Below are 27,109 nucleotides of genomic sequence, written 5' to 3'. Positions count from 1 at the left end.
ACAAGGTCCCAAGTTCAATCCCCGGTACCAAAACAAACAGACAATAAAGATAACTTAGCATTTATAGAAAAAATTTATTCTGGGTGTGGTAGCACACGTCTATAATCCCAGCACTGTGGGTAGATGAAACAGGAAGATCACAAGTACATATACACAGTTGCATATGGCATTAGGTACATTAGTATTAAATATACTGATACTTTAAAACTTCCTAATCAGCCCAAGAAAGGAAAAACTCATTATTATATAATGCACTGACAGCTACACACCATTAGTGGTCGTGAGGTAAAATATATCTTAATCATTGTCTAAAGTACATATGGGGCACATACTCTAAACAACTTTTTCTGAATTTTTATTTCAACTCAATGAAAAGTCTTTAAATATGTGCAAGTATAAGGAAAAATTATTGTACTGTATATGATACATAAATGTATTCTTTAACAGTACATACACAAGTGCAGAGCAAAAACCCTCTCTGGCAAATTGAGGGCCCATTTATACACCGCAGCTGAGTTCTTCTTCTTCCAACAAGGAACATGGCAGAAAGCCTGAGCAGCTTTCTATCCATAAGCACTAAAGTGGGAGAATGGAGGACAGGCAGAAAGACAAGGGTCAACTTTGTCAAAACAAAATTTCCACATTTTTTTAATGTGCAAAAACTGAAACAGAGCCGCAAACCACATTGCTTTGGCGAAAAAAAAGATATTGTACTCTGAAGTTTTAAAATTTGAAATTAAGATGATACTATAAATAAGACACTTTTTTAATTTGAGAAAGTTCAAATATTTTCATCCTAATTGAATGAATTGCATGATCGATTAAATATTGTCAGCATTACTTTCCACAAAGTTTCCATTAAAGTTTTTCATTGCAGCCACACACCTGAGTGTTTTAAATGACATGAACATACCCATTTGCAGCCAGAGACTCACATTTATAGTTTGCTGCTTCAGTAGAAGCTGGAGATGAAACAGTAGCACAACAGTAGCAAAACAAGATTTGGATTTCATGATGAGTTGGTCTGTGGAGCTTTAGGATTCACAGGAGAAATTAAATCTTTGAATTTATTTTTTAACAAATGAAAATTCTGCTTTAACATATTATTTAGAAAATGGCTATAAAGGCTTTATTTATTTTTATTTTTTGGTAAAGGATTACCAAAAAAATGATATCCTATTATGCACCATGCAAGATGCAAAAAATAATGATTCACAAATGACTCTAGAACAACTAAGAGAATCATGTTCTCTTTTCACTATGTACTTCCAAATTAAACATGTTTTTCAGGTTAAAATCTGATTAACAGTCAATGGAAAATTACATCCCTAATTTAAGAACTTCAACTTCCTTGAATTAAAAAAAGAAGTATGAATGATTATAGGTTTAAAATATGTTACTTCAGGGAAAAGTCTTGATTTGCTGCTTTGTTCTTTTACCTATTCTTCTCCTTTATTATAAGACAATGCATTGTTATTGTGAGGACAATTTCTGATTCAGTTCCAGTGCTCTTGTATCTCTGTGAGTTTCAGCATTTTTTACCAACACCTGTGGGAAATCACATACAGGAAAGTTAGCATTTTGTTTACTAACAAGATCTATATTTAGATTCCAAAGGGCAGCAATCTTGAAAAGGCAGCATTAAACTACACAAGAAAAAGTGACTGCATGCAATCTTTGTCACTTTGGCCAAAATAAATTGTTCAGCCAAAGCTAACGTGAGAGCAGCACAATTTACTAGCATTAATGGTAACATTTTGACTATTACCATTGGCAGCCCTGTATAAAAGTAAAGGTTTTGTTCGGTAGCATTGTTTACATTTCTGTCATGTCTAAACCCTAACCCAAAATGACACTTTATGTACAGAACTGTCAAAATTACCACAGTTGAGGATCTAGGCTCTAGGCTTTATCAAGAATCTTTCCATGTTTACACAAATTTCACAAACTAGACGATTCACTTCTAGGTAATCATTCAATTATTGAAGTATTTTTGGGTTGTTCATTGTCAAACACTATGAAGTGTTTGAGAATTTACTCTACTTTCAAGCTGAAGAGATAGCCTATTACAGTTTTACAGTGTTTTCAGAAAAAAGGACTCCTGCATCAGAGAAAAACGTCTTCATTACACAGGTATAGTAAGTGGAAAGAGCATCAACATATTGGTATCCATCCCGTTGCTCTATAAGCCTGGCAGGGGTTATGTGGATGATACACAGCTTCCTACCTACATAGAAACTGCATTATAAGAAGGGAACCCTGAGCCCAGCAGACTCAACTCTTTTATAATGGGTGGTGGAATGCAGTAAAGGAATGCCTATGCTTTGCAGTTACAGGAGACATTATCTGTCTCCCAAGGCTGCTCACTATACATTCCTGAAATGATAATCTAGAGCACAGAATCATCAGGACCCCTGCTCACAGGACGTTTAGAAATACAACAGACTCACAGTAAATTATTTCCAAACATGTACACATTCTACCTTTTTGGTTTACAATATGTTGATTAGAATGCCTTTCTACAAGCCTTGTTCTCTTTACAATTTCTTTAATGTTGTCTATTTTACCAAAAGGAAAATAGCATTTCAAATGCAATTGGAACTGAAAAGACTTTTCATTAGTTTTCATGAGATTAGTTAAGGAATCTTATCTTTATATATTGTTATGTACTCTACCTTTTCCAAAAGAATTTCAGATACAAATACATTTATATATTTAGATACTGCCATCCTATAAAGAATAAAAATTGTCACATGCATTTTATAGAAAAGACAAAGAAAAGCAAAATAATGTTTTCAAAAACAATAGATCCTAGTGCCTCTACCCCAGTGATGACGAACCTTTTACACACGAGTGCCCAAACTGCAACCCTAAACCCACCTACTCATCACAAAGTGCCAGCACTGCAATTAAACCAGAATACTAAGGTTTTACTTCAGAAACAGCAACTCATACATTAACATCTTTGGTCTTGAAAGAAAAACAACATGCACCATAGCTTCGCCACCACTGCTCTACCCCTTGCTCTATCTACGATTTGTTTCCATGTCAATGGCCATAAAAAAATACAACTAGCACCTGTCACTTTTGTCTACCTTTTTAAAAAAAACTCTACATAGCACATTAGAAAACTGTATTATCTACAGTTCAAATCATTAGTTTTCAAAATGATGCCTCAGAGATCACTTGACAATGTATAGAAGACAATTTTTGGTTGGTAAAGTAGGTATGTAGTGGGGCAGACCACAATGCTACTGGCATCTAATGGTTGGACACCAGGGATGCTGCTAAGTGTTCAACACTGCACAGAATGGCACCTACTATGACAGAGAACTGTCTAGTCCAAACTTGCAATGGTGCTGAGGCTGAGAAACACTGGATTAAACAAATTCCAAAGGGTGTATCACACTCTTTGTTCAGGAAAAGAAAAATATGAGCAGACCTAACAGTGCTACTATTACAATGTTAACACAAAACCAGTGCTGACTTGCTCATCTTCTGTCCTGTGGCTTTTATTTTATCGACCCATTTCTAAAGACAACAAAGATAAAGAAAGGGAGTGTAGTTAATTCATTCCTTTCTGATTAAAAAAAGAAAAAAATGATTATTGGTACTGCCTCAGGCTGAGTTTAGATGGGCATATATTTGTACTGCTACAAATTTCACTACATAAGAGTTTTAGATCAGCATCACTTGACTTTTCTAGCCATATGAACAATTATTTTTGTATTTTCAACAGATATAACTGTAGTCATGGTAGCATTTGTTGATCAAAGAATTATATGGCTCCCTTTTTCAAAGTTTCAATCATAAAAGGAAGTAACTTTGAAAAATAATACTACATCTGTAGGTCCAAGATCAGATATTTTAAATAAAAATCAATGCCTTACATCAATAAGCTCATAGTCATTTTTGGCATAGAGATGTCTCAGTAGGTACCAACGTGCAGTTGATACGATAGATTTGGGATACCCAGGCTGATACACCACTCTCTCCAAAAGTCGCCGTGTCTCTCTGGAAAAAAAGATATTTACATTTTGAGTCAAAACGTGTAAATTAACATGAGATACTTTATATATAATACTAGTCTTGCACACATAATTTTCTTTTGAAAGCAGAAATTCAATCAATTGATAATACAATGGTAATATATAGTGGGACAAGAAATATTTAAAATCTACACTAGAGGCTTACAGTGCATGTTTTCAAGGATATGCACACTATGTGAACTCACAGTAGGCTGATTAGTAGCAATGTTCTGATTGTTTCTCTCCTGATGTACTAACAATTATGACAACTAGGACAACGTCTGTAGTGGTAGAAACAACGTGAACGGTAGCAACTTTAGCACTGCTAAATCACGTCTTCTAAGTAGAAACTGGTTTGAAGCAGGAACTAAAGAACTTAAAGAAGTTTTGGCAGAGGGATCGCATAGTCAGCAGTGTTTTTTTTCCTAGACTGTGCTTTTGAGATGATTTTTGGAAATGATAAAAATTGAGGGAGGTGTTAGCAAGACTATAGGGGAAGGGAATATATGCTCCCCAAGTCACCCACAACATGAATCAACAGAATGAGCTCATTAGAAAATTCATAAACTAAAACTTTACTTGGTGAAATCAGCCACACACACACAAATGGCCAAAAATAAATAAATATTTAAAAAAATACTGGAATTGCAGATTAGCCATATGGGTCTTAATTCTTCATCCCAACTTTGTGATATGTTTTTCGCACACATCTTTATGTATTAAGCTCTATTTCAATGATATCTATTATGTTCCAGTAATGTTTGTTCCTAAATCAGTTTTACTTATCACTGTTTTGTACTGTGTGTTATCTATTAGCATTAAATCTTGTTTTAAGAATTTTTAAATACTCTTGCCTATTTATTCATCCATATGACCTCTAAGTAATTTTCATCACATTTATTTAGACAACACTCTCACCCTCTAATAAAAATATCGATTAAGATTTTTTATATTTTAATTTAGCAGGTTTTGGATTTTCTAGATATGAAATCCCATTATCTACACACAACATGTCTGTCTTTCAATATTTTCACTTTTTCCATAGTCTACTGCATTAGCAAGAATTTCTATTTATGTCTCAAAGTTGTGCATTCCTGATTTTGTTTGTTTCTGGAATGCACATCACACTTGGAACATCCTAAAATACTGGAGAACAAAAACTCCAGAGACTTTTTACTTGCAACACTGTGATGTCAAACCTCTACTATCTATGTCAATGTATCAAACTATTTTTCAAACAAGAAATTTTCTCCCTTACTAAATTACTCTAACCAACCATTGTAGATTGAGATAAAAGAATGACTAAAGTTTCATAGTTGGTTAAGCTGATTATAAACCTTTCCTTGATTGTTTCCCAAAAGGCTAATGTGAAGCAGAATTCATTTCCAAGAAGAAAAAAAAAAGAAGATTCTTCATACCTTGCCCCCATTTTGCGGTTGAATTGTAATAAAGCTTGCAAAAGAACAGCCAGCGGACAAAAGCAAAGTTTCAAGGCCTCAGCTGTAGCCTCTTGAACCAAGGACGGCCAGTGATCACTGGAAATATTAGCCTTTACAAACATAAGATAAAGATTAGCTCAAAGATTTTGACACATTTCACTTCAAAAGTAAGCAATTCAATTTTCATCTATTGAGACTCTACTTGTCCAAGTTACCATAAAAATGCTACAAGGAAGAGAATTACTAAAAATGATTCAAAATCTGATCTTTGCCCTTAAGGAGCTACAGAACAGGTAGACTGAGATAAAGTCTCATATAGGAAGTATAAATCTAAAAAACATTAAAGTATTTGTTAAAAGAAAATGCATTATTATACTATATAGGTGAATAAAATCTGTCAGTAAGCTTTTGGTCTACCAAATATACAAAACTCAATTTAAGTTGATTAACTTTTTAACTAGTACTATAGTGAAAAAATATAAAGCTCCACGATTCAAGAAAGTATCTAAATAAAAAGGAAAATCTGAAATGAAACATTTCAATAAAATCAAAATAGAAAGTAAACAACAGATCAGAAATACTTAAGTTATCAACACTGAAAATTTAAAAAATCATCTTATGGGAGAAATGCTTATGTACATTACTTGTGTTACAAACTAGTTTTATAATATGAATTGACTCAAAAATAACATATCTATTTCCTAAAAACCAGTAACTGAAACTAAATGTTATCTGAATTAAGAAAAAAAAATAGCAAATTATTTTCATTAAAAGCCTCAAAATGTAACCAAGATTTCTTAATTACAAATATCCATTATACACATGTGAATAAAGTCAATATAATGATTCAATATACAGTCTTTTACATTTTAATAAAGTCAATAAAATGAGTCAATACACAGTCCATTTCAAACACTACATTTTAAGAAAAAAATGTTAGAGCAATATTCTGTGAGCAGTGTAGGCAGTTGTAATATGTTTAATCAAAGAAGACGAAGCATAATGAATTTGAAAAAAAAGAACAGAGGCTGAGGTGTCTTCTATAAATACGGAAGCAGTGGGACTGGGAGTACGTATAACGAAGATAATAAGGCAAGGCACAGACTAATAAAATTGTTCCTAACAACTTTTTCAAACCTGTAACACAATACTTTCATTGATGTTTTTAATAATGCACTAATTAAATTCTAAGAAATAGGGAAGTATTCTTTAAAGTTAGCCCAAAGATGAGTACATAAGGCAAAAGTTACTAATTATAACAAACACACTGAACAATATGATCAGAATGCACTTTTATTTTTGCCTCCCCCTATCACTTTAAAATTTATTTGGGGACTTTTACTCTGTCCCTGAATATAAATTATAGTAGCCCCCATGCCTTTTATGTCATAATTTTTCTTATATTCATTTACAAATACAGTCTCAATTAAAATGCTTTCTACCTTTCAGTATTTCGATCTTTATGCAAAGATAATATCTGCAGCCCTCTCCCCAATTCCCTCAACTCCCAGAGTAAGGCCTGGCTACACGCAGCACTGGATGGCTTATTTGTCCTGCCCGTCACTTCCATCTCTTTTTACTAATCACAGTTTTGTGCTCTCTTGATTGGTACCATAATAAGATAGTGTTAGAGACTCCAATCTCATGGTAGTTGCTCATCTGCAGGTCCAGGAGGACCTATGAAGCACAGTGCAAAACAAAAGTGAAGAGCATTTTGCTCAGAATTTAAGAATTTCAAATGGTGACCATAGAGCATTAAACCAAGTGTAGAGTTCAGTGTAGCCACGGAGGATATATGCCCATAAAGCCAGCTCTGTTCTTCTGTAGGTTCACTAACTTGGACAAATGTATAGATGGTTTCTCAACTTATGATGGGCTATGTCCCAATGTTATGTACAGTTTTATCAGTCTGAATGCCTCATGTGCTGATAGTAACTGGAAATTCCTCTTAAAGAATGTCAAATTGAACTAAAAAACCACTAAGCTGTTAAAAATTAGCATCTTTGTCAAAGATGAGTAGCAGAGTTTATTATTAATTTGTAACCCTAAGAAGCAAAAAATGTATATTCTACCTTAATCATCTGTTAAAATTATAATCCTAGTGTTTTCCCCAAGTAATGATCATTTTTTGCAATAGTCTACATCCTTCAAGATCCTCAAATCAAAGTCTACTAAGAGGTCACAATAGCAAACAATGAAACAACAGGAATTCCATGAAATAAAAGAATGTGAAAGGCTTTCATGTTAAAAAAAAAAAAAGATAAAGGAATCAAGTCTTCATGATCATAATTACAACATGATCTTACCATGCAGACTTCTAATGCAAGCAGTGCTAGTTTCAACAGACTTGAGAGCTTCCCACCCCAACTGCCCTGCTGGGACGCCACTTGTAGACTCTTTCTGTAACACATCTCTGCAGCACTCATCATTCCTTGAGACTGATACACTTGCGCCAGCCACTAAGAACAATAAGGGAGAAGAATGCAAAGGATTTTCATTCAGCACAGTCTGCTCCCTCAGTCCCAGCAATTCAATAAATTCTGATGAAGTCAAATTTTTTCTTTATCAGTTAGCCCTATGCCCCAAAAAACAAAAATTATAGGCCAAGAAAGGGATATTACATTGCCCATTCTATTAGCAACAGCTTATTTGCCATACCTAGTCTGATATCTACAGGTCTCCTAAAATGGCAAATAAGGAATAAAGTCAAAATGTAATGTGAAATCTGGCGTGTTATGTAAATATTAACCAAAAGAAAGTTTCTGCAGGTGTACTAATAGCCAGCACGACAGACCTTAAGACAATTATTTAAGTGTTAAAGCGGGATACTTTATAATGATGAGAGTCATTATATTCAGTCATTATATTCAGCATAAACACTTCTACATGTGTATATACCTAATAACAAAATTCACTGAACAAAAGTTGACAGAAATGAAATCCAGAATCACAGTTGGGAGATTTTAACACTCAAAAATAATAAAAGAAACAGACAATAAATAAATAATTCATAAAGGTACAGAAGATTTAAACAACCAGCTTGATTTAAATGATATATTTAGAAGACTACATTCAATAACTGCTGAATAGCTATTCTTTCCAAGTACACATGAAACAATTACCAAATTTGACCATATGTTGGGTCATAAATCAAATCTCAACAAATTTCAAAGGACTGAAATCATACAAAGTATGTTCTGATTAACTAGAACATGAAATCAGTAACAAGAATACCTAGAAAATCCTCTGTATTAGTAATTTTGTAACATGCTTTATTAAAAAATGAGTGAAAGAAACCCAATGGAAGTTAGAAAACATTTTGAAATGAAGGACAATAAAAGCACTACATAAAATTTTGTGGGATACACATATTAGAACAACAGAAAATTCTATCTTGAGAAGCTGGGGAAAAACAACAAATTAAACCCCCCAAAAGTAAAACAAATGAAACAGCAAAGAGAAGAAATCAATAACATGTAAAAAAAGAATAATAAAAATCAACAAACAGGAAATTGGCTTTTTAAAAATTCATAAAATTGCTAAAGTTATCCAAAGATAATGAGAAACAAACCACCAATATAACAATGAAAAAGGGAAAATTACACTAGATCCTGCAAACTTTGAAGAAGATACAATATCATGAATAATTTTATGCCAATAAGTCTGAAACTGAGATGCAATGGAAAAATTCCCTGACCCTCACAAATACGTTTTATAAAGAACATGAAGGGCTAAATCACTAGGCACTGTGCCTGCCTAGCAAGCACTGGTCCTGAGTTTGATCCCCGGTACAAAAAAAAGAACATGCAATCTTAAATCTTACTGGTATATATATATGAAATTTCATTTCATCTGTAATTTAAAACTTTCCCTGAACAAATTTTCTGGCCTAAATGACTTTAATAGTGAATCCTTCTGAACCGTTAAAAAACAAATTAACAGACTTCTTATACAAACTCTTTCAGAAAATTTTTTAAAAGAAATAAGAATTAGATACCAATACTTAACAATTCAGGGAGAATATTTCTTTTTTAATTCTCCCAAATTAAACTACAGATTCTCAAAAGTTTCAATGAAGAGAGGGCTTTTGTGTATGCATGTAGAAATGAACAGTTTATATGGAAATGCATAAGTTCTAAAATCACTAACACAAAGAACAAAAAAGTTGGATATTTTAATGGTACCATACATCAAGACTATGAAGTTATGAGCAAGACTAACTGGAAAGGAACAACAAAAAAAAGAACACAAAGCCCCAGAAGACTCACACATACACAGTCAGCTATTTATGACACACACATAGATAACATTTATGAGCGGTCTTTTCAAAGAACAGGTAGATAAGATATCCATAGAAAAAAATTAATTATGACCCCTCCAACATTCACAAAAATAATTCTACGGTAAACTATAAAGCTAAATGGGAAAAATAAAGCAATAACATTTCTAGAGTGAAACATTAAATCTTTATGAACTTAGAATAAGCAAGGAATTTTTAAATAGAACACCTAAATAGAGCATTAACTATTTAAAAATGATAAAGTAGGTCACTGAAGTTAAGAAATGTTATCAAAAAATAACATTCAAGTGCTGAGGTAACCCACAGATGTGAAAAAATATTTGCAATACAAATATCCAAAACTGTGCTTGTATCCAGAAATATAATAGATTCCAATAGTTCATTATAAATAATTTGTTTACTCCATAAGAAAAAACAAAGTCTATTAAAATTATGCAAAGGCACATAAAAAGGAGGATATTCAATAAGCATATAAGGAGTTGCTCAACATCATTAGTCATCAGGTAAATGCAAATTAAAAACCACCAAAAGATACTACTATCTACATATCTACCTAAATGGAGAAAAAAACAACAATCTAGCAATGCTAGCAACTAGAATGCTCATGCACTGCTAGTGTGAGTGTAAACTGGTATAAACATTTTGGGAAATTGTTCAGCAAGTTCAACTAAATACAATGTACATATATCCTATATACCACCAAAAGAGAGGCCAAGGATGGCCATAGCAGCATTTATGTGGGCTACATAAACATATATAGTATGGTAAAAGGGATATATGTACAAATATAGTATGGTAAAAGCATATATATATATATATATATATATATATATATATATATCCTAAAATGAAAAAAATTATTCCTACATAAAAATAGAAATTCCAAGCAAAATGAATCTCACAGAAACTAGCCAGATACAAATAAACATTGCATTTGTATGAAGTCTGAATATACGCAAAACTAGACAGAAGCAGCCAAAGTCAGAATAGCAATTTCCTTTTTGTGGAAGTGGAGAGGGGCTTGGGAGAGGAAATCAACTGAGAGAAGCATCAGGAAGCTGGAAATGTTCTGTCCTGACATGAGTGGTAGGTAAACATGTACATATGCATGTAGAAGTTCAAGGAGTTGAACTTTTTATTCCTTATAAATTATAATATAAAACACATAATCTCTTAAGTTCTTTACTTATTACATAATATGTCCTTTAATTTTGTTCCCTTTTAGTTTGACAAGGTAATTCTACCAATGATAAAGAATAAGAAATCAATATCCAATTAACCTTAGAGTTAAAGTATCTAGATCTCATTTGGCAAAATTACTCTAAAAGAGGGAAATCAAGAAACCATATTCTTCAAAGATTAGAATAAAATGGAAGCTCAGCTTGCATAACCTAACTATTCTATGCCATTACATAATTATTTAAACTAGGGATATCATACAGTTGATACAATGACAGCACAGAATAAAGAATAAATTATAGTTAAAAAAAAGCTTCTATAAAACCTATACCAAAGGTCTCCAGTATTTTCTCTGGGGCACAGAAAGAAATATAACAAGCTGAAATAAATGATTATAGGCTTCTTTGTATTTCACTATCAATAAGAATGTAAGACACAGTGGTGACTGAGCATATGTCATCATGAGTAGCCAGAGCCAGCTAAAGAGCAGATCATCTGCTGATATAAGCACCAGTGCTGAAAATTCATATCTGTAAAAGCACTAATCATCCATTAAAATGTTGGATATGAGTTACCTTAAAACAGCAGGAAAAAAACTACACACATCCCTTCTAAAGGAAAAGTTTAAAAAATCCACTGTTATCCTTATCATAAAATGCTTAAAACATTTCTTTAACTCTCTTACATAAACCCCATATAAAAGACAGTATTTTTACCACTATTTCAAATTGAGGAAAATTACAATCTATGAACAAGAAGTTTTGAAGTGTTACAGTAGTGGATCCTAAATTAGTATTAAACTTCTTTGGTTCCTCTAACCACAGTACCCTTTACATCTTGGAATTGATAGATACATGGTGAGTTTAAAATCAAGACTTAAATAAACATGGAGCACATCCCTGACCCCAACTGGTAGCATGCAGTGTTTTAACTTAGGACTCAAGAAAGGAGACAACTTACCTGCCAAGCTGGAACAGAGGTGGAGTTGGACTTGACTGCTTTTTGCAGTTCTTCAAGTACAGCATCTGGGAGTGGCTTTTGTGACTCTAGGAGTGATTTACACTGAACTTGTCTCAAGAGTAAAAGAACAGCTGGTTGATCAGGGTTACTTTTTAAGTTCTAAAAATTAAACCCAAAATAGGAATAATAAATCAAATAGGTTCTTACATAGTAAAAGTAAAAAGCAATCAGTTATATGCCAATTTGGAGGAAAAATCTTAATTTAAGCCTTTTCTTATTACAGTGTAAACAACTACAAAAGCTAAATGAAAGATTGAACAGCTTGGAAATATCAAAGCTGATATTTAAAACCTACATAAGCCTACATAATGTTTAACATTAGGAATGATATTATTGTGGTATACAAATTATTTATTTTAGCTTTAATATGTCCTTGACTAGGTTTATTCTCAGGTGATACCTTGCAAAATGTGGGTTCTGAATGTAAACAGCTAAACTAAGAAGATGTGAAACAAACTATAATATATAAAGAAGGAAAGATGTATCATTTTTTTCTGCCTCAACCTCTTACCAAAGATATTTACTCCATGTCTTTCTTCTAGGCACAGACTTCTTATGCATTTGGAATAAGAATAACAGTAATGACTTTTTCTCATTCTCCTAAGCTTCTATACCCTAATCCACAGAGATACCTACATAGAAATATAGGTAGACAAGTATCTCCTTCCATATATAAATGGAAGGTGTCTTCCAGCCCTCTCTTCCTTCCATTCTTGTTCCTCTTTCCTTCTGAACTAAAGCTGTTTTTATTAGCAGACATGATCACATACATAGAAAAAGCTTAGAAAATTACCAAAACAGCTACATTATCTAACAATTGAGCTCAGCATGAGCTTAGGCTGCAAGGTCACATGAAATTCAACAGTATTACTACATACCAGGAACAAAAACATGGCCATTAAAATAAACTACAGCCAGGCATGGTGGTACACACCTGCAATCCCAGCACTTGAGGGGCTGAGACAGGAGGACCGCTGTGTTTGAGGCCAGCCTGGAGTGAGCTCAAGGCCAGCCTGAGTTACAGAGTGAGACCCTGTCTCAAAAAACCAACAACAAAAAGCCAAAACAACAACAACAACAACAACAACAACAACAAAACTACATACAATACCATACAAAAATACTAAATATGTAGAGGTAACATTAACAGAATGTGTAAGTTCCATATACTAACAAGTACAAAATATGGCTGGTATAAATTATACATACAAATAATTGGAAAAATAATACCATATTCTTGGATCAAAAGATTTAATATTTCCAAGATGCTAATTCTTTCAAAATTTATTCGCTCTTTTTAATAGAAAATGGTGGTTTCATTAGTTTCCCTTCAGGGACATATTTATACTTTCTCAACATCTAACATTTGTACTTATTTATGGAGTACAGAGTTATAATTTGAAACAATATATAACATATTATGATCAAATCAGGGTAACTAGGATTTCTGTCACTTCAAACGTTACCAATCCTGTGTTGGGAATTTTCAAACTCTTCTTTAGTTAAAATATTTATTTTTTTATTGTTTGTCCCATAAACCATACTTACCTATTTTTTTCTTCAATAGGTCACAGTAAAACTCATTTCTAAAATACATTTGATTGTTTTCTTCTAAGTAAAGGACTACAACAATAAAATGACAAGGAAAGGCTCATGAAGTATTCTTTATTCTACTAGCACAAAGCAACTTTTAACTTATACTTAATAAACACACATAATAGGTTTGACCTGATCTCAGACAGATTCCTTACATGAAAGAAAAAATGTATTACTTTGCTTTCCAGAGAATCAATCAAAGGGAATTTCAAGTCCACTTTTCTTTCATTGTAAAATTTATACTCTTCTTTCAAAAAACATTTCTGGGGCTGGGGATGTAGCTCAGTGGCACAGTGCCTGCCTGGCAAGCACAAGGTCCTGAGCTTGATCCCCAGTACTGGAAAAAAAAAAATCAAAAAATTCTTCCAAAAAGACAACAAAATCATAAGCATTTATGAACCATAATGTTTTCAAGAAAAACCATGTTTAAAACTCTCCTTAACTACTAAATTATTTGAGTGATTTTATGAAACTGATTCATTCATTCAATAAATATTTGTTGAGCCCCCTACTATGAGTTAGACAAGAAGGTAAGAATTTACTCAATCTGCAAACACAGAGCCCTACAATGCGGCTTGTAAAAACTGACTACTGAGTAAGTCCAGTCCCCTAGTCAATAATCTCCACAGTCATTCTGTCAGTGATGTTGAACCTTTAAGAGATGGAGTGCCAGACTGCAACCCAACATTCACTTATTTATCCCAAAGCGCCAATACTGCAATTAAACCTGAATACTGAGGTTTTAGTTGAGAAAAAAAACAACTCTACATTAACATGTTTTGTATTAAAATAAAAACACAACAACACCACAACATAGGTTCACCATCACTGTTCTATGTGGTTCAGACTCTGAAAAAACACAGTATTCTAAGGGGAGTAGCCAGAAATCAAAGAAAAATACTGCCTCACCCCCAGCGCTGAAGAGCAGAGCCACACCCAGCACCAAGGAGGAACCTTCCTGGCCGCCTTACCACTGGCCTCAGTGCTGAGGAACAGAGCCACCCCCAGCGCTGAGGAGGTGAGCCATGTGGATGCCAGCAGCAACCCCCCCCCCACCCTGTGGAAATGAGAAGACACTTAAACAAGTCTCAAAACCAGACTTCCAGATAACCTAAAGCAACTGCAAAGGGAAACCAGATGGAACAATCTGATACTCCACCACCTGGTCTCCCTGAACTGGCAACAAAAGAGGATCTGGAAAAAAAGAAATCAGAAATAATTTCTCAAATAACAGCAGAGATTGTGCCCACAGTGCAAGACATGATTAATAAATCTAGAGAGGACACAGATAAAAAAATAGAGGAGCTGGGGAACATGATGGAATCCCAATATAGGAAACAAATGGAATCCATAAAACAGATGCAAACAGATTTCCAGGAGATGAAAAACTCCACTGAAAGTCTATGCAGCAGAACAAGCCAAGGTGAGGACAGAATTTCAGATATAGAAGATAAAAGTACAATTAGTGCAATTAGAAAAGAGAAAGACATAATAGGAATAAAGATAGGAAAGGAAGAAGTTAAACTGTTATTATTTGCTGATGATATGATACTTTACATAGAAGACCCAAAAAACTCTACCAAAAGACTTCTAGACTTAATTGACAGATTCAGTAGAGTAGCTGGATATAAGGTCAACACTCGAAAAACAATAGCCTTCTTATACACGAATAGGAGACTCACTGAGAGAGAAATTAGGGAAACAATTCCTTTTACAATAGCAATCAAAAAAATGAAATATCTAGGAATCAATCTAACAAAGGAAGCAAAAGACCTCTACACTGAAAACTACAGCACCCTGGAAAAGGAGATCAAGGAGGATATAAGAAAATGCAAAGACATCCCTTGTTCCTGGGTAGGAAGAACCAATACAGTGAAAAGGGCAATACTTCCAAAACTACTATATAGATTTAATGCAATGCTGATTAAAATTCCAACAATATACTTCACAGAACTAGAGAAAACAATCCAAAAATTCATTTGGAACAAGAAGAGACCTAGAAGAGCAAAAGCAATTCTGGGCAACAGAGACATGACTGGGGGTATCACAATTCCCAACTTGAAGCTATACTACAAAGCTACTGTGATAAAAACAGCATGGTACTGGCAAAGAAACAGACCTGAGGATCAGTGGAATAGACTAGAAGATGCAGAAACAACTTCAGACATACTCAGCTACCTCATCTTTGACAAAGAAGCCAACCACCCTCATTGGAGGAAAGATAGCCTATTCAATAAATGGTGTTGGAAAAACTGGATTACAACCTGCCAAAGATTAAAACTAGACCCATATCTATCAGCATGCACTAAAGTAAGATCAAAGTGGATTAAAGATCTAAATATTAAGACAGAAACACTAAACTTGCTGGAAGATAAGTTAGGAAGAACTCTTGAAGACACTGGCATAGGAAAAGACTTTATGAACAAAACCTCAATAGCATGGGAACTAGGAGAAAGAGTTAACAACTGGGATTTCATCTTATTAAAAAGGTTCTGCACTGCAAGAGAAACCACCAACAGAGCTAAAAGACAACATACAATGTGGAAAAAATTTTTTAGCAGCTGTAACTTAGACAAAGGTCTACTATCTAGAATATATAAAGAACTGAAAAAAATCAGACCCCCCAAATTCAAAGACGCAAATCAAAAATGGGCATCTGAAATGAACGGACATTTCTCAGACAAAGAAGTAAAAGCAGCAAAGAAACATATGAAAAAAGGTTCAACATCACTGGTCATTTGAGAGATACAGATGCAAACAACACTGAGATTCCACCTCACCCCAGAAAGAGTGGCTGCTATCAAGAAATCAACCAATAACAAATGCTGGCAGGGGTGTGGAGAGAAAGGAACCCTTCTCCATTGTTGTTGGGAATGCAGACTGGTGCAACCACTATGGAAATCAGCGTGGAGATACCTCAAAGAACTAGGGCTGGAGGTCCCATTTGACCCAGCTATTCCCCTGCTAGATATTTTCTCAAAAGAATTAGAAGAATCGTACCACAGAGATATATGTGCACCCATGTTTATAGCAGCACAGTTTGTAATAGCTAAAGCTTGGAAACAGCCCAAGTGCCCATCAACTGGAAACTGGATAAAGATGTGATTTTTTAATAAAATGGAGTACTACTCAGCCATAAAGAATGAGAATGTAGAGTAATTTATAGATAAATGGATGCATATTGAGGCCATACTCTTAAGTGAAATAAATAGGATACACATGTGTAAATACCGAATAGTTTCTCTAGTGAGTGATAGTTTCTCTGAGAGTGTAAATAAGGATTAAAAGGTTTAATAACTAATAATTGATACTTTGAAATAGGAAAAGGTCCAAAGGGGTAGGGGTGGTGGGAGGAGATGGGGAAAGGAAAGAAAGGAAAGGAAAAATGTTGAGAAAATAAAAAAAGAAATGGAAACGAAGTCTATGTAAATAGGGAAGGGTGGAGGAGTGAAGGGCACACAGGTAATGGGGAAAAAGTAAGAACTAAGATACATCATGTACAGGTACAAGCACCCAATGATAAATGTAAACGTATTGTATACCTAAAATGTACCAATAAAAGAATTTAAGAAAAAAAAATTACAATTAGTGACCAGGAAAAGAAAAATCTCTTTAAAATACTAAGGAAACACAAGAAATCAATCCAGCAGTTGCTAGGCCATGCAAAGAAGAATGACATAAGGCTGATCAGAGTCAATGAAGAAACAGGAGAGAGTGCAGATGACATAAAAAAAACTGTTCACAGAAGTAATGGCAGAAAACTTCCCAAGCAGGGGAAAAGAACTTGACATACAAATAAGTGAGTCATATAGGACTCCAACTAGCCTTGATCAAAAAAAATCTCCACAAAAGCATATAATAGCTAAGATTCCAGAAACCCAAAAGAACAAAATTCTGCAAGCAGTTAGAGAAAAGAAACAAATCACATACAAAGGAAAGCCCATCAGAATCACAGCAGACTTCTCAACACAAACCATCAAGGCAAGGAGAGCTTGAAAGGATGAATTCCAAGCCCTAAAGGAAAACAGCCTCCAACCCAGATTGATGTACCCTGCAAAACTATCTTTCAGAATTGATGGACAAATAAGATACTTTCATGACAAAGAGCACCTTAGGAACTTCATGAATACAAAACCAGCACTCCAAAACATTTTAGACAATATCCTAGGAAAAGACAATAAGGATCACAACCCCAGGAAGCCCAGCAGAATGAATCCATCAGGCACCACAAGAAATTAAATGCAAAGGGGGAGAATCCGACAAAAAGAAAAGGTCATGACAGTGATAATTCAATATATATCAGTTGTAACCACCAATGTTAATGGTCACAATTCACCAATCAAAAGAAATAGCCTGGCAGAATGGGTCAAGAAGCAAGATCCAACAATATGCTGCATACAAGGAACATACTTAATTCACAAAGAAACTCATAGACTGAAAGTTAAAGGGTGGAAAACAATACTCCATGCAACAGGAACCCGAAAAAAAGCAGAAGTAGCTATCCTCTTTGCAGATCAAGTGGATTTCACCCCAACACTGATTAAGAGAGACAAAGAAGGACACTACATCCTTGTAAAGGGAATAACTCAAGAGGAAGAGATGACAATCATAAACATATATGAACCAAAAACTAGTGCGCCCAACTATATAAAACAAATACTAATGGACATGAAAAATCAAATAAGCACTAATACAATGGTAGTGGGGGACCTCAATACCCCAAAGTCACAAATAGATGAACTAGACAGAAAATAAGCAACAAAATACTAGAACTCAATCAAATTCTTGAACAAATGAACTTAACAGATGTTTACAGTGCTCAACTCCACAAAATCAGAATACAAATTCTTTTCAGCTACACACAGGTCGTTCTCCAAAAGAGACCACATACTCGCTTATAGAACATGTTTAAGTAAGTGCAAAGGAACTGAAGTTATACCCTGTATATTATCAGACCATAGTGTGATGAAATTGGAGAACATAGCAAAAGAAACCGCAAAAACTTCATAAACACATGGAAATTGAACAACACACTTCTGAATAATCAATGGGTCTCAGAGAAAGTTAAAGAAGAAATCAGATGGCTCCTACAATTAAATGCCAATGCCAATGCAACATATCGGAATCTATGGGACACAATGAAAGCAGTCTTATGAGGGAAATTCATAGCAGTGAATACTCATATTAGGAAAACAGAGTGATTAAACAACCTGATGCTGAACCTCAAGCTTCTAGAAAAAGAAGAGCAGGACAAACCCAAAGCTCATACAAGGGAGGAAATTATAAAGATAAGGTCAGAAATCAATGCAATGGAGACTAAGAGAATAATACAAAAAAATCAATGAAGCCAAGAATTGGTTCTTCGAAAGAATAAACAAAATTGACAAACCCTTAGCCAATCTTATCTAAAAAAGGAAAGAAAAGGCCCAAATCCATCCAATTAGGAATGAAAAGAATGAAATTACAACTGACCCAGCAGAAATCCAGAGGATCATCAATACCTACTTTGAGAACTTATATGCCAAAAAGATGGAAAACATAGACGAAATGGAGAGATTCCTAGATATGTACCAATTATAAAAGTTGAATGAAGTAGACCTAAAAATTCTAAACAACTCAACATCAATCAATGAAATTGAAAACGTACTTAAAAACCTACCAAGAAAAGCCTGGGTCCTGATGGGCATCGGTGCTGAATTCTACAAGACATTTAGAGAGGAACTACTGCCACTACTCTTCAAACTCTTCAATGAAATTGAAAGGGAAGCAATGCTCCCGAATTCATTCCTGGAAGCAAGCATCACCTTTATTCCCTAAAGCAGAGAAAGATCCAACCGAAAACGAGAACTATAGGCCAATCTCACTAATGAACATAAATGCAAAAATCCTTAATAAGATACTGGCAAACACAATGCAGAAGATCATCAAGAAGATCATACACCCTGACCAAGTGGGATTCATCCCAGGGATGCAGGGATGGTTCAATATACACAAATCAATCAATGTAATACACTATATCAGTAGAGCCAAGAACAAAAACCACATGATCATCTCAAAAGATGCACAAAAAGCATTTGACAAAATCTAACATGCATTTATGACAAAAACCCTACAAAAAATTGGAATAGACGGTCTCTACCTCAATCTAATAAAAGCCATCTATGAAAAACCAACAGCCAATATCATACTAAATGGTCAAAAACTGAAATCCTTCACACTAAAATCAGGAACAACACAAGGATGTCCATTATCACCACTCCTGTTCAATATAGTTTTGGAAACATTAGACACAGCAATTAGACAAGAGAAAGAAATAAAAGGAATAAAGATAGGAAATGAAGAAGTCAAATTGTCATTATTTGCAGATGACATGATATTCTGTATAGAAGACCCCAAGAACTCCACCAAAAGTCTTCTAGACTTAATAACCAAATTCCATAAAGTTGCTGGATACAAGGTCAACACACAAAAATCAACAGCTTTCCTCTACACAAAGAACAGACTCACTGAGACAGAAATAGGGCAAACAATTCATTTCACAATAGCATCCAAAAAACTGAAATACTTAGGAATCAACCTAACAAAAGAAATCAAAGACCACTTCTCTGAAAACTATAGCACTCTCAAAAGAGAGACTGAAGAGTATATCAGAAAATGGAAAGACATTCCTTGCTCCTAGGTAGGAAGAATCAACATAGTAAAAATGGCCATATTTCCAAAACTGCTATATAGACTCAATGTAATCCCAATTGAAATTCCAGCAGGATACTCCATGGACCTTGAGAAAACAATCCAAAAATTCATTTGGAACAAGAAGAGACCCAGAATAGCAAAAGCAATTCTAGGCAACAGAGACATGGCAGGGGGTATCACTATCCCCAACTTGAAATTATACTACAAAGCTACTGTGATTAAAAACACCATGGTACTGGCAAAGAAACAGACCTGAAGCCCAGTGGAACAAATTAAAAGATGCAGAAACAACTCCAGACATACTCAGCCACCTCATCTTCGACAAAGGGGCCAAACACCCTCACTGGAGAAAAGATAGCCTCTTTAATAAATGGTGCTGGAAAAATTGGGTTTCAATGTGCCAAAGATTAAAACTAGACCTATATCTCTTGCCATGCACTAAACTAAAATCAAAATGGATTAAAGATCTAAATAACGAAACAGAAATGATGAACCGGCTGGAACAGAGTTTAGGTAGAACTCTTGAAGACACTGGTGTAGGAAAAGATTTTATGAACAAACCTCAGTTGCCCATGAACTAACACAAACAATCAACAAGTGGGATCTCTTCTTATTAATAAGCTTCTGTACAGCAAGAGAAACCAGCAACAGTGTGAAGAGACAACCCATAATGTGGGAAAAAATTTTTACCAACTGTTCCTCAGACAAAGGTCTACTATCTCGAATCTATAAAGAACTTAAAAAAAATCAGACCTCCCAATTTAAAGACCCAATCCCAAAATGGGCATCTGAAATGAACAGACGTTTCTCAGAAAAAGAAGTAGAAATAGCAAATAAACACATGAAAAAATGTGCAACATCACTGGTCATTCAAGAGATGCAAATGGAAACAATGCTGAGATTCCACCTCACTCCAGAAAGAATGAATGCTATCATGAAATTAACCAATAACAAATGCTGGCAGGGCTGTGGGGAAAGAGGAACACTGCTCCACTGTTGGTGGGAGTGTAGACTGGTGCAACCACTGTGGAAATCAGTATGGAGATACCTCAAAGAACTAGGACTGGAAGTCCCAGTTGACCTAGCTATTCCCCTGCTGGTTGTCTTCCCCAAAGAATTAAAATAATCATAGCACAGCAACATATGTGCACCCATGTTCATAGGAGCACAATTTGTAATAGCTAAAACTTGGTACAGCCCAATTGCCCATCAACTGGAGACTGGGTAAAGAAAATGTGGTTTTTTTATAAAATGGAGTACTACTCAGCCATAAAAAATGAGAAATTAGAGACATTTATAGCTAAATGGATGCACATTGAGGCGATACTCTTAAGTGAAATAAACTGAATAGTTTCTCTAGTGTGAGAAACTGAAAGTTTAAATAAGGACTAAAAGGTATAATAGATAATGTGAAATAGGGAAGAAAAGGGGCAAAGAGGAAGGCGAAGTGGGAGGGATAGGGGAAAGGAAAAAACAGAATAGAATTAATATGAGAAAATGAAAAAATAGAAACAAAATCTTTATAAATAGGGAGGGACGGAGGGGTTGAAGGGAGGGCAGGGGAAGGGGGAAAAAATAAGAACCGAGAGAGATTATGTAAAGGTGCAAATTTCCAATGATGAATGTCATTATATTGAATACCTAAAATATATGAATAAAATTAATTAAAAAAGGAAAATACTGCCTCCTCCATATTACCAAAACCATATAAAAGTAAAAAAGATCTATGAAGAGCTTGAGTCCTAGAGTCAGATAAATCTATCTTCAAACTGGAACTCTAACCACTTCTAACTTTAAGCTCATGGGCAAATTACCCTCCTTCAGCATTAATTTCCTCGTCTGTAAAAGTGGGATAATAATAATAAGTACTTACATCACAAACACCTAAGGCCTTGTACGAATCTTAATTACAAAACAGTAAGAGCATGCATGTCCAACGTTTGGCAAGTCATCAACAAATGCTGGATGTCATCATAATCGCCACCGCCACCACCACCACCATAACTCTCTTTAAGTAACACACCCTCCTTTTTTAAAGTTATTTTTAGGTAAGAAAAAATCCATGAATGTCCATGTATAACTATAACAATACCTTTGTGCAGAGAGATTCAGCTTCTGCTGTTCTTCCTGTGTCTAGTAGACTAGTGACCACTTGTGAGAGACACCACTTCTCAAGAGATTGGTTGTAATTTTCAAGAAACTTTTTGTCCTTAACTGTAAACAAAAAATGTCAACGTTACTTTCTTCTGTAATTGATAATGTACTCTCAAGGGTGTAACTAGTTGCTAAAAAAATTCACAGTTAAACTTATCATGCATATACAGTTTTTAAAACTTACATGTACTACTGGAAAAGCATAGACTACCTGACATGTGATACTATACGTTTCTGAAAATTTTCATGGTAAGAGTTTATGATTGAATAAGTTAAGGCCACAAATATTTGTGATTTACATTTAAAAATTAGTGTATCCTCAGTAACAGTGAAAATAATTCATTTTAAAAATTTAAAGATTTATTCCAGATAACTGAAGTAAAATAAACTGCATGAATTCAAATTATACAATGTGAAGGGTTCAACATAGTTATATAAAGTGACCATCACCACAATCAAGATAATGAACATATTAATCATTATCAAAAGTTTCCTCCAGCCCCTTTATAATCACATTTACCTGGAATTCATTCCTCTCTACCCTCTGTCACCAGGCAATTCTTAATAGGTTTTCTATCACAACAGACCAATTTACATTTTCTAAAATTTCATATAAATGGAATTACTTAGCACAAACTCTTATAGATGCTAACATAGTGAATTACATTCATTTTCAAATTTCTAGAACAAACCTCACTGGATCATGAAATACTATCTTATGTGTCATTGGATTTGAATTGCTAGAGCTTTACTATAAATTTCTATATCTATGTTTATGAATGGTGCTGTTCTATAGTTTCCTTATAATATCTTTGTTTTTGGTATTAAGATAAGGCTTGCTTCATAAATGATGACAGAAAGAATTACCATTTCTCTTTGATTTTCTGGAAGAACTGGTATAGAATTGGTATTATTTCTTCCTCGAATGTTGGTAAAACTCATCAGCAAGGCCATTTATTCATGAAGTTTCCTTTGTAAGATTTTTTAACTACAAATCTGATGTCCTTCATAGACATATAGCTATTAAATTTATTTCTTCTTGAGCAAGCTTTGTGTTTTTCAAAGAATTCGTTCATTTCCTCTAAGTTTTCAAATTTCATAATATAAAGTTGCTCATAAGATTTTTATTCAGCTTTTAATAGCTACAGTGATGCACTTTCTTGGATTTCTAGCACTGGTACTTTCTGTCTTCTTTTTCTTGATCCATCTGGCTAGAAGTTTATAAATTTTACTGATCTTTTCAAATAAGCAGTTTTTGGTTTCACTGATTTTCTGTTTAATTTCATAGATTTCTACTCTTATCATTTTTATTTCTTTTCTTTTGCTTACTTTGGATTTAATTTCATGTTCCTATCTTTAGATTCTTAAGGCTGAAGCTGAGGTCATTAATATCAGGAAAGCCTTTTACCTTTTCTAATGCAGACAGTTAAGATTCTAAATTTCCCTCTAAGCAGTGCATTAAGAATACTACATAATTTGGATAGGCTGTGTTCATTTCAAAATATTTTGCAATATCTTTTTTTACTTTTCTTTAGGTTTGTGTTATTTAGAAGTATGTTATTTTACATGTAAGTATTTAAAATTTTCTAGTTATTTTTCTTTTGCTTATTTCTAATCCCAGTGTTATCAAGATAGCATACTTTATACAATCTGAATGCTTTTAAATTTACTGAAACCTGCTTCATGGCCCATAATGCAATGGGGGGGTTGGTAAACGTTCACTGAGTAGTTCTTAAAGAATAGACATTCTGCTGCGGTTTGGAGTGGTTAGGAGAAAGTGGCGTTCTCTAAATGTCAAAGACCTCGAGCTGGTTGACAGTATTTTTCAAGTCTTTATTATATCTTCGCTGATTTTATGTGCAATTGTTTCATCAGTTAGTGCAAAGCAACATTTCCTCAGAGGAGAAACAAATAAGGTGAGCTCTACAGCTCCCTCAGCTTACTGCCTGGAGAGTTTGCAGGCTGCAGCTCAGGAAAAGGGGACCCAAGTGGGCCCTGAAAACTCCTTGAGTTGAAGAGATGAGCTGGGAAAACCAGGAAAGCCAAAGTGGCTAAAGTTCCAGGACAGAGTACCTGAGAGGAAAGAGGTGAACAGAGAACTCCAGATATCTACAAAGGATCCCCTCAATTCTTCAGCTCAGTACCAATCAGCTTGTGAGGAAATTACTTGAGGTTTGAAAAAAACACAAAAGGAAGAGGAGAAACAATCTTCTGAGTTTACAGAACAGTGGGAATAGTTTGTGTTTCTAACAGCCACTGTGGAAAATTACCTAAAATGTACATAGCACTAGGTACTAAAGGATATTGCCAAAAGGTGGTGAGCACAACTAGGCCTACAACGAAGGTCTCCATGTGGAAAAAGACATCGAACTCAAGGATGTTCTATAGGGCCGATCCCACCGAAGAGGGTGAGGTAGACTGAGAAAAAGTGTGTCATGGTCCAGGGGCACAGGCTCACTCACAGGAAGACAGAACACTGCCTGCCTCTCTTCTCTTCCACCACATTACCAAAGGCTTATTTATAGCAGTTTCTTCTTCTGAGTACATCACGACTACCAAGAAAAAATTACTAATACAAAAGATACGGCTTAAAAAGACAGGGTAAGCATCATGACCAGATGTGGCAAGGATGCTGGAGTTCTGAGATAAGGAATTAAACAACTATGATTAATATGCTAAGGGCTATAATGGACAAAAGTAGACAGCACGAACAACAGATGGGGAATGTAAGCAAAGAGATGGAAATTCTAAGAAACAAAAATGCTTGAGACCAAAAACACTGAGACAGAAAAGAATGCTTTTGATGAGCTTATTGGTAGACTGGACATAGCTCAGGAAAGAACTTCTGAACATAAGGATTATCTCAACAGAATCCACAAAAACTGAAAATAAAATAGAAAAAGGACTGAAGGTAACAGAAAGGAATTTCCAAGAACTGTGGGAACACTACAAAAGGTATAAGTACTACACGTAATGGAAATCCTAGAAGAAGACACAAAAAAAGAACAGAAGATAAAACAATGATGACTGAGAATGTCCCCAAAGTAATGTCAGACACACCTACAGATACAGGAAGCCAACAAATAGAAAACAGTTAAAAATATGGCAGGTATTTAATCCAACTATATCAATAATCACTTGAATACCTATGGTCTAGAGACATTCATTAAAAAATTATCAGAGTAGATAAAAAATAAATACTTTTTTTAATCTGAAGAGTATATTTTAAAAATAATGATTTTTTAGGTATTTCTGACTTTCTACTTAAAATAAGTTCATTTTACTAAAATATTTCAAACATACAACACCAGTAAAACAAAAAGTCTACTTTTAAATTTTTTCTTTGGTAGTCTCTAAAGACGGGCAGAAATGATGTTTATTAAAAGATAAGGAGCCAAGCATGGTAACCCATGCCTATAATCCCAGCAGTTGGGAGGCTGAGGTAGGAGGATTATCAAGAGTTTGAGGCCAGCCTGGGCTACATAGTGAGTTAATGGCCTGCCTGAGCTATACAGTGAGACTCTGCCTCAAAACAAAACTCAAAACAAAACACAAATCAAACAAAAAAGATAGATGACCTAAAATTTATTTAGTGAACACTATTCATCAAACACACAAATAGGTTAATCAGTTAATCTGTTCATGATGCTAAATACAGATCACTTTTCACTGAAAGTATTTATAGAGTTACAGTAAAGACAATGTTGGCTAAATCTGACTAGTTTAACAGCTCTCTCGCCAACACTCCCAGGAAGATTGACAGCACAATTTCAGTGCTGGTTTTAGTACCGTCCAGTTCATCCCAAAACACAATCAAGTCTCAAAGCAGCTAAATGACACACAACAAAGATTTCAGCTAACAGAAAAAATTGGACTTCTGTATAGCTATACAAGTATGAACTCTTTAATGAATGCATTTTTGTAACAATATATAGTGAAGTAGTCTGTGTTCCTGATTTAATCACATTTGAGGAGCCTGATTTAAATCATGTATAAAAATGCTTCTTAAAACTTACTTGAAGCAGAAACAGCAGATAACAGTGCCAAGTATAAATCCATCCTCTTTGGCTGAGTGTTGTTCACGAGAGCCAGTTTATCATCTGCGTGACAGGCTGCCATCAGCCCAGCCCAGACAGCAGGGTCACCTAAAAACAGGAGAAAGTGTTGGAGGGCTTGCTAATATCAACATGGTGTGGGCAACTATGCAAATGAGAACAGGAGCTTATGAGTGGCCCCTAAAAATAAAAATTGTTATTCCAGAAAAATTCTACTTTCCTAAAAGCTACTTTCTACTTTCCTTTTCAGAAGACACACTGCTACATTTATCCCTCGAGATTTGCTATTTTTTCAAACACATCAGAGGATGAGAAATATCCTATTAAGCACTTTTCCATGGCTGGTTAGCTCAGCCGCCAAGAGTGCTGTGCTACTGTGGAAAGGGCAGTTTCACTCACTTTCACTAGACAGAAGGACAAGCCTCAAAGCCCGCATCTTTATCACTCAGCTCCTGCTTTAAAGGCTCAGCCACAGGACAAACAAGATAACACAATGTTTCTGTTCTCAAGAAAGCAGGGTCAAAGGAAAGGCTCAGCGTTTTGTCTATGCTCTATGAGGAAAGCATGAGTCGTTGCACCATTTTAAGTGAAGCATTAGTACGATTGCATAGCCTTCCACGGGCTCCTTCCCTCAGATATGGACAG

At 34.7% G+C, this 27,109-nt stretch overlaps 2 protein-coding genes across 7 annotated transcripts in view; one reads left to right on the top strand and one right to left on the bottom strand.

Annotated features, from left to right (window-relative positions):
• Fam81b (family with sequence similarity 81 member B) overlaps window positions 1–27,109 on the top strand; it is a 127,327-nt gene that overhangs the window by 73,359 nt on the left and 26,859 nt on the right. Inside the window, exon 9 of one of the 2 annotated variants that reach the window (XM_087180959.1) lies at window positions 5,390–5,504. The exons of the other annotated variant lie outside the window; for it this stretch is intronic. Within the exon in view, the coding sequence (XP_087037085.1) occupies window positions 5,390–5,394 (5 nt within the window). The 3' untranslated portion in view covers window positions 5,395–5,504. Of the gene's footprint in view, window positions 1–5,389; window positions 5,505–27,109 lie in introns of those variants that run through there. 2 annotated transcript variants of the gene reach the window in all.
• The window catches only part of Skic3 (SKI3 subunit of superkiller complex), an 86,892-nt gene continuing 59,837 nt past the window's right edge, over window positions 55–27,109 (bottom strand). For 4 of the 5 annotated variants that reach the window (XM_004841691.4, XM_004841693.4, XM_004841692.4 and 1 more), the window contains 7 exons: window positions 26,426–26,554; window positions 22,348–22,469; window positions 11,907–12,065; window positions 7,774–7,926; window positions 5,447–5,577; window positions 3,891–4,014; window positions 55–1,548 (listed from right to left, as the gene is read on the bottom strand). In XM_004841691.4, coding sequence (XP_004841748.2) covers window positions 1,474–1,548; window positions 3,891–4,014; window positions 5,447–5,577; window positions 7,774–7,926; window positions 11,907–12,065; window positions 22,348–22,469; window positions 26,426–26,554 — 893 coding nt within the window. In that variant the 3' untranslated portion in view covers window positions 55–1,473. Of the gene's footprint in view, window positions 1,549–3,890; window positions 4,015–5,446; window positions 5,578–7,773; window positions 7,927–11,906; window positions 12,066–12,900; window positions 13,590–22,347; window positions 22,470–26,425; window positions 26,555–27,109 lie in introns of those variants that run through there. The other variant, XR_015438963.1, reaches the window with a different exon arrangement.

This window comes from Heterocephalus glaber, unplaced genomic scaffold (assembly GCF_053883595.1).
Source record: "Heterocephalus glaber isolate CG9 unplaced genomic scaffold, H.glaber_assembly_v1.0 deba00001465, whole genome shotgun sequence".
NCBI classification, from domain to species: domain Eukaryota; kingdom Metazoa; phylum Chordata; class Mammalia; order Rodentia; family Bathyergidae; genus Heterocephalus; species Heterocephalus glaber.
Note: the sequence above shows the minus strand (reverse complement) of the source record. Positions and strands in the feature narration are given on the sequence as shown.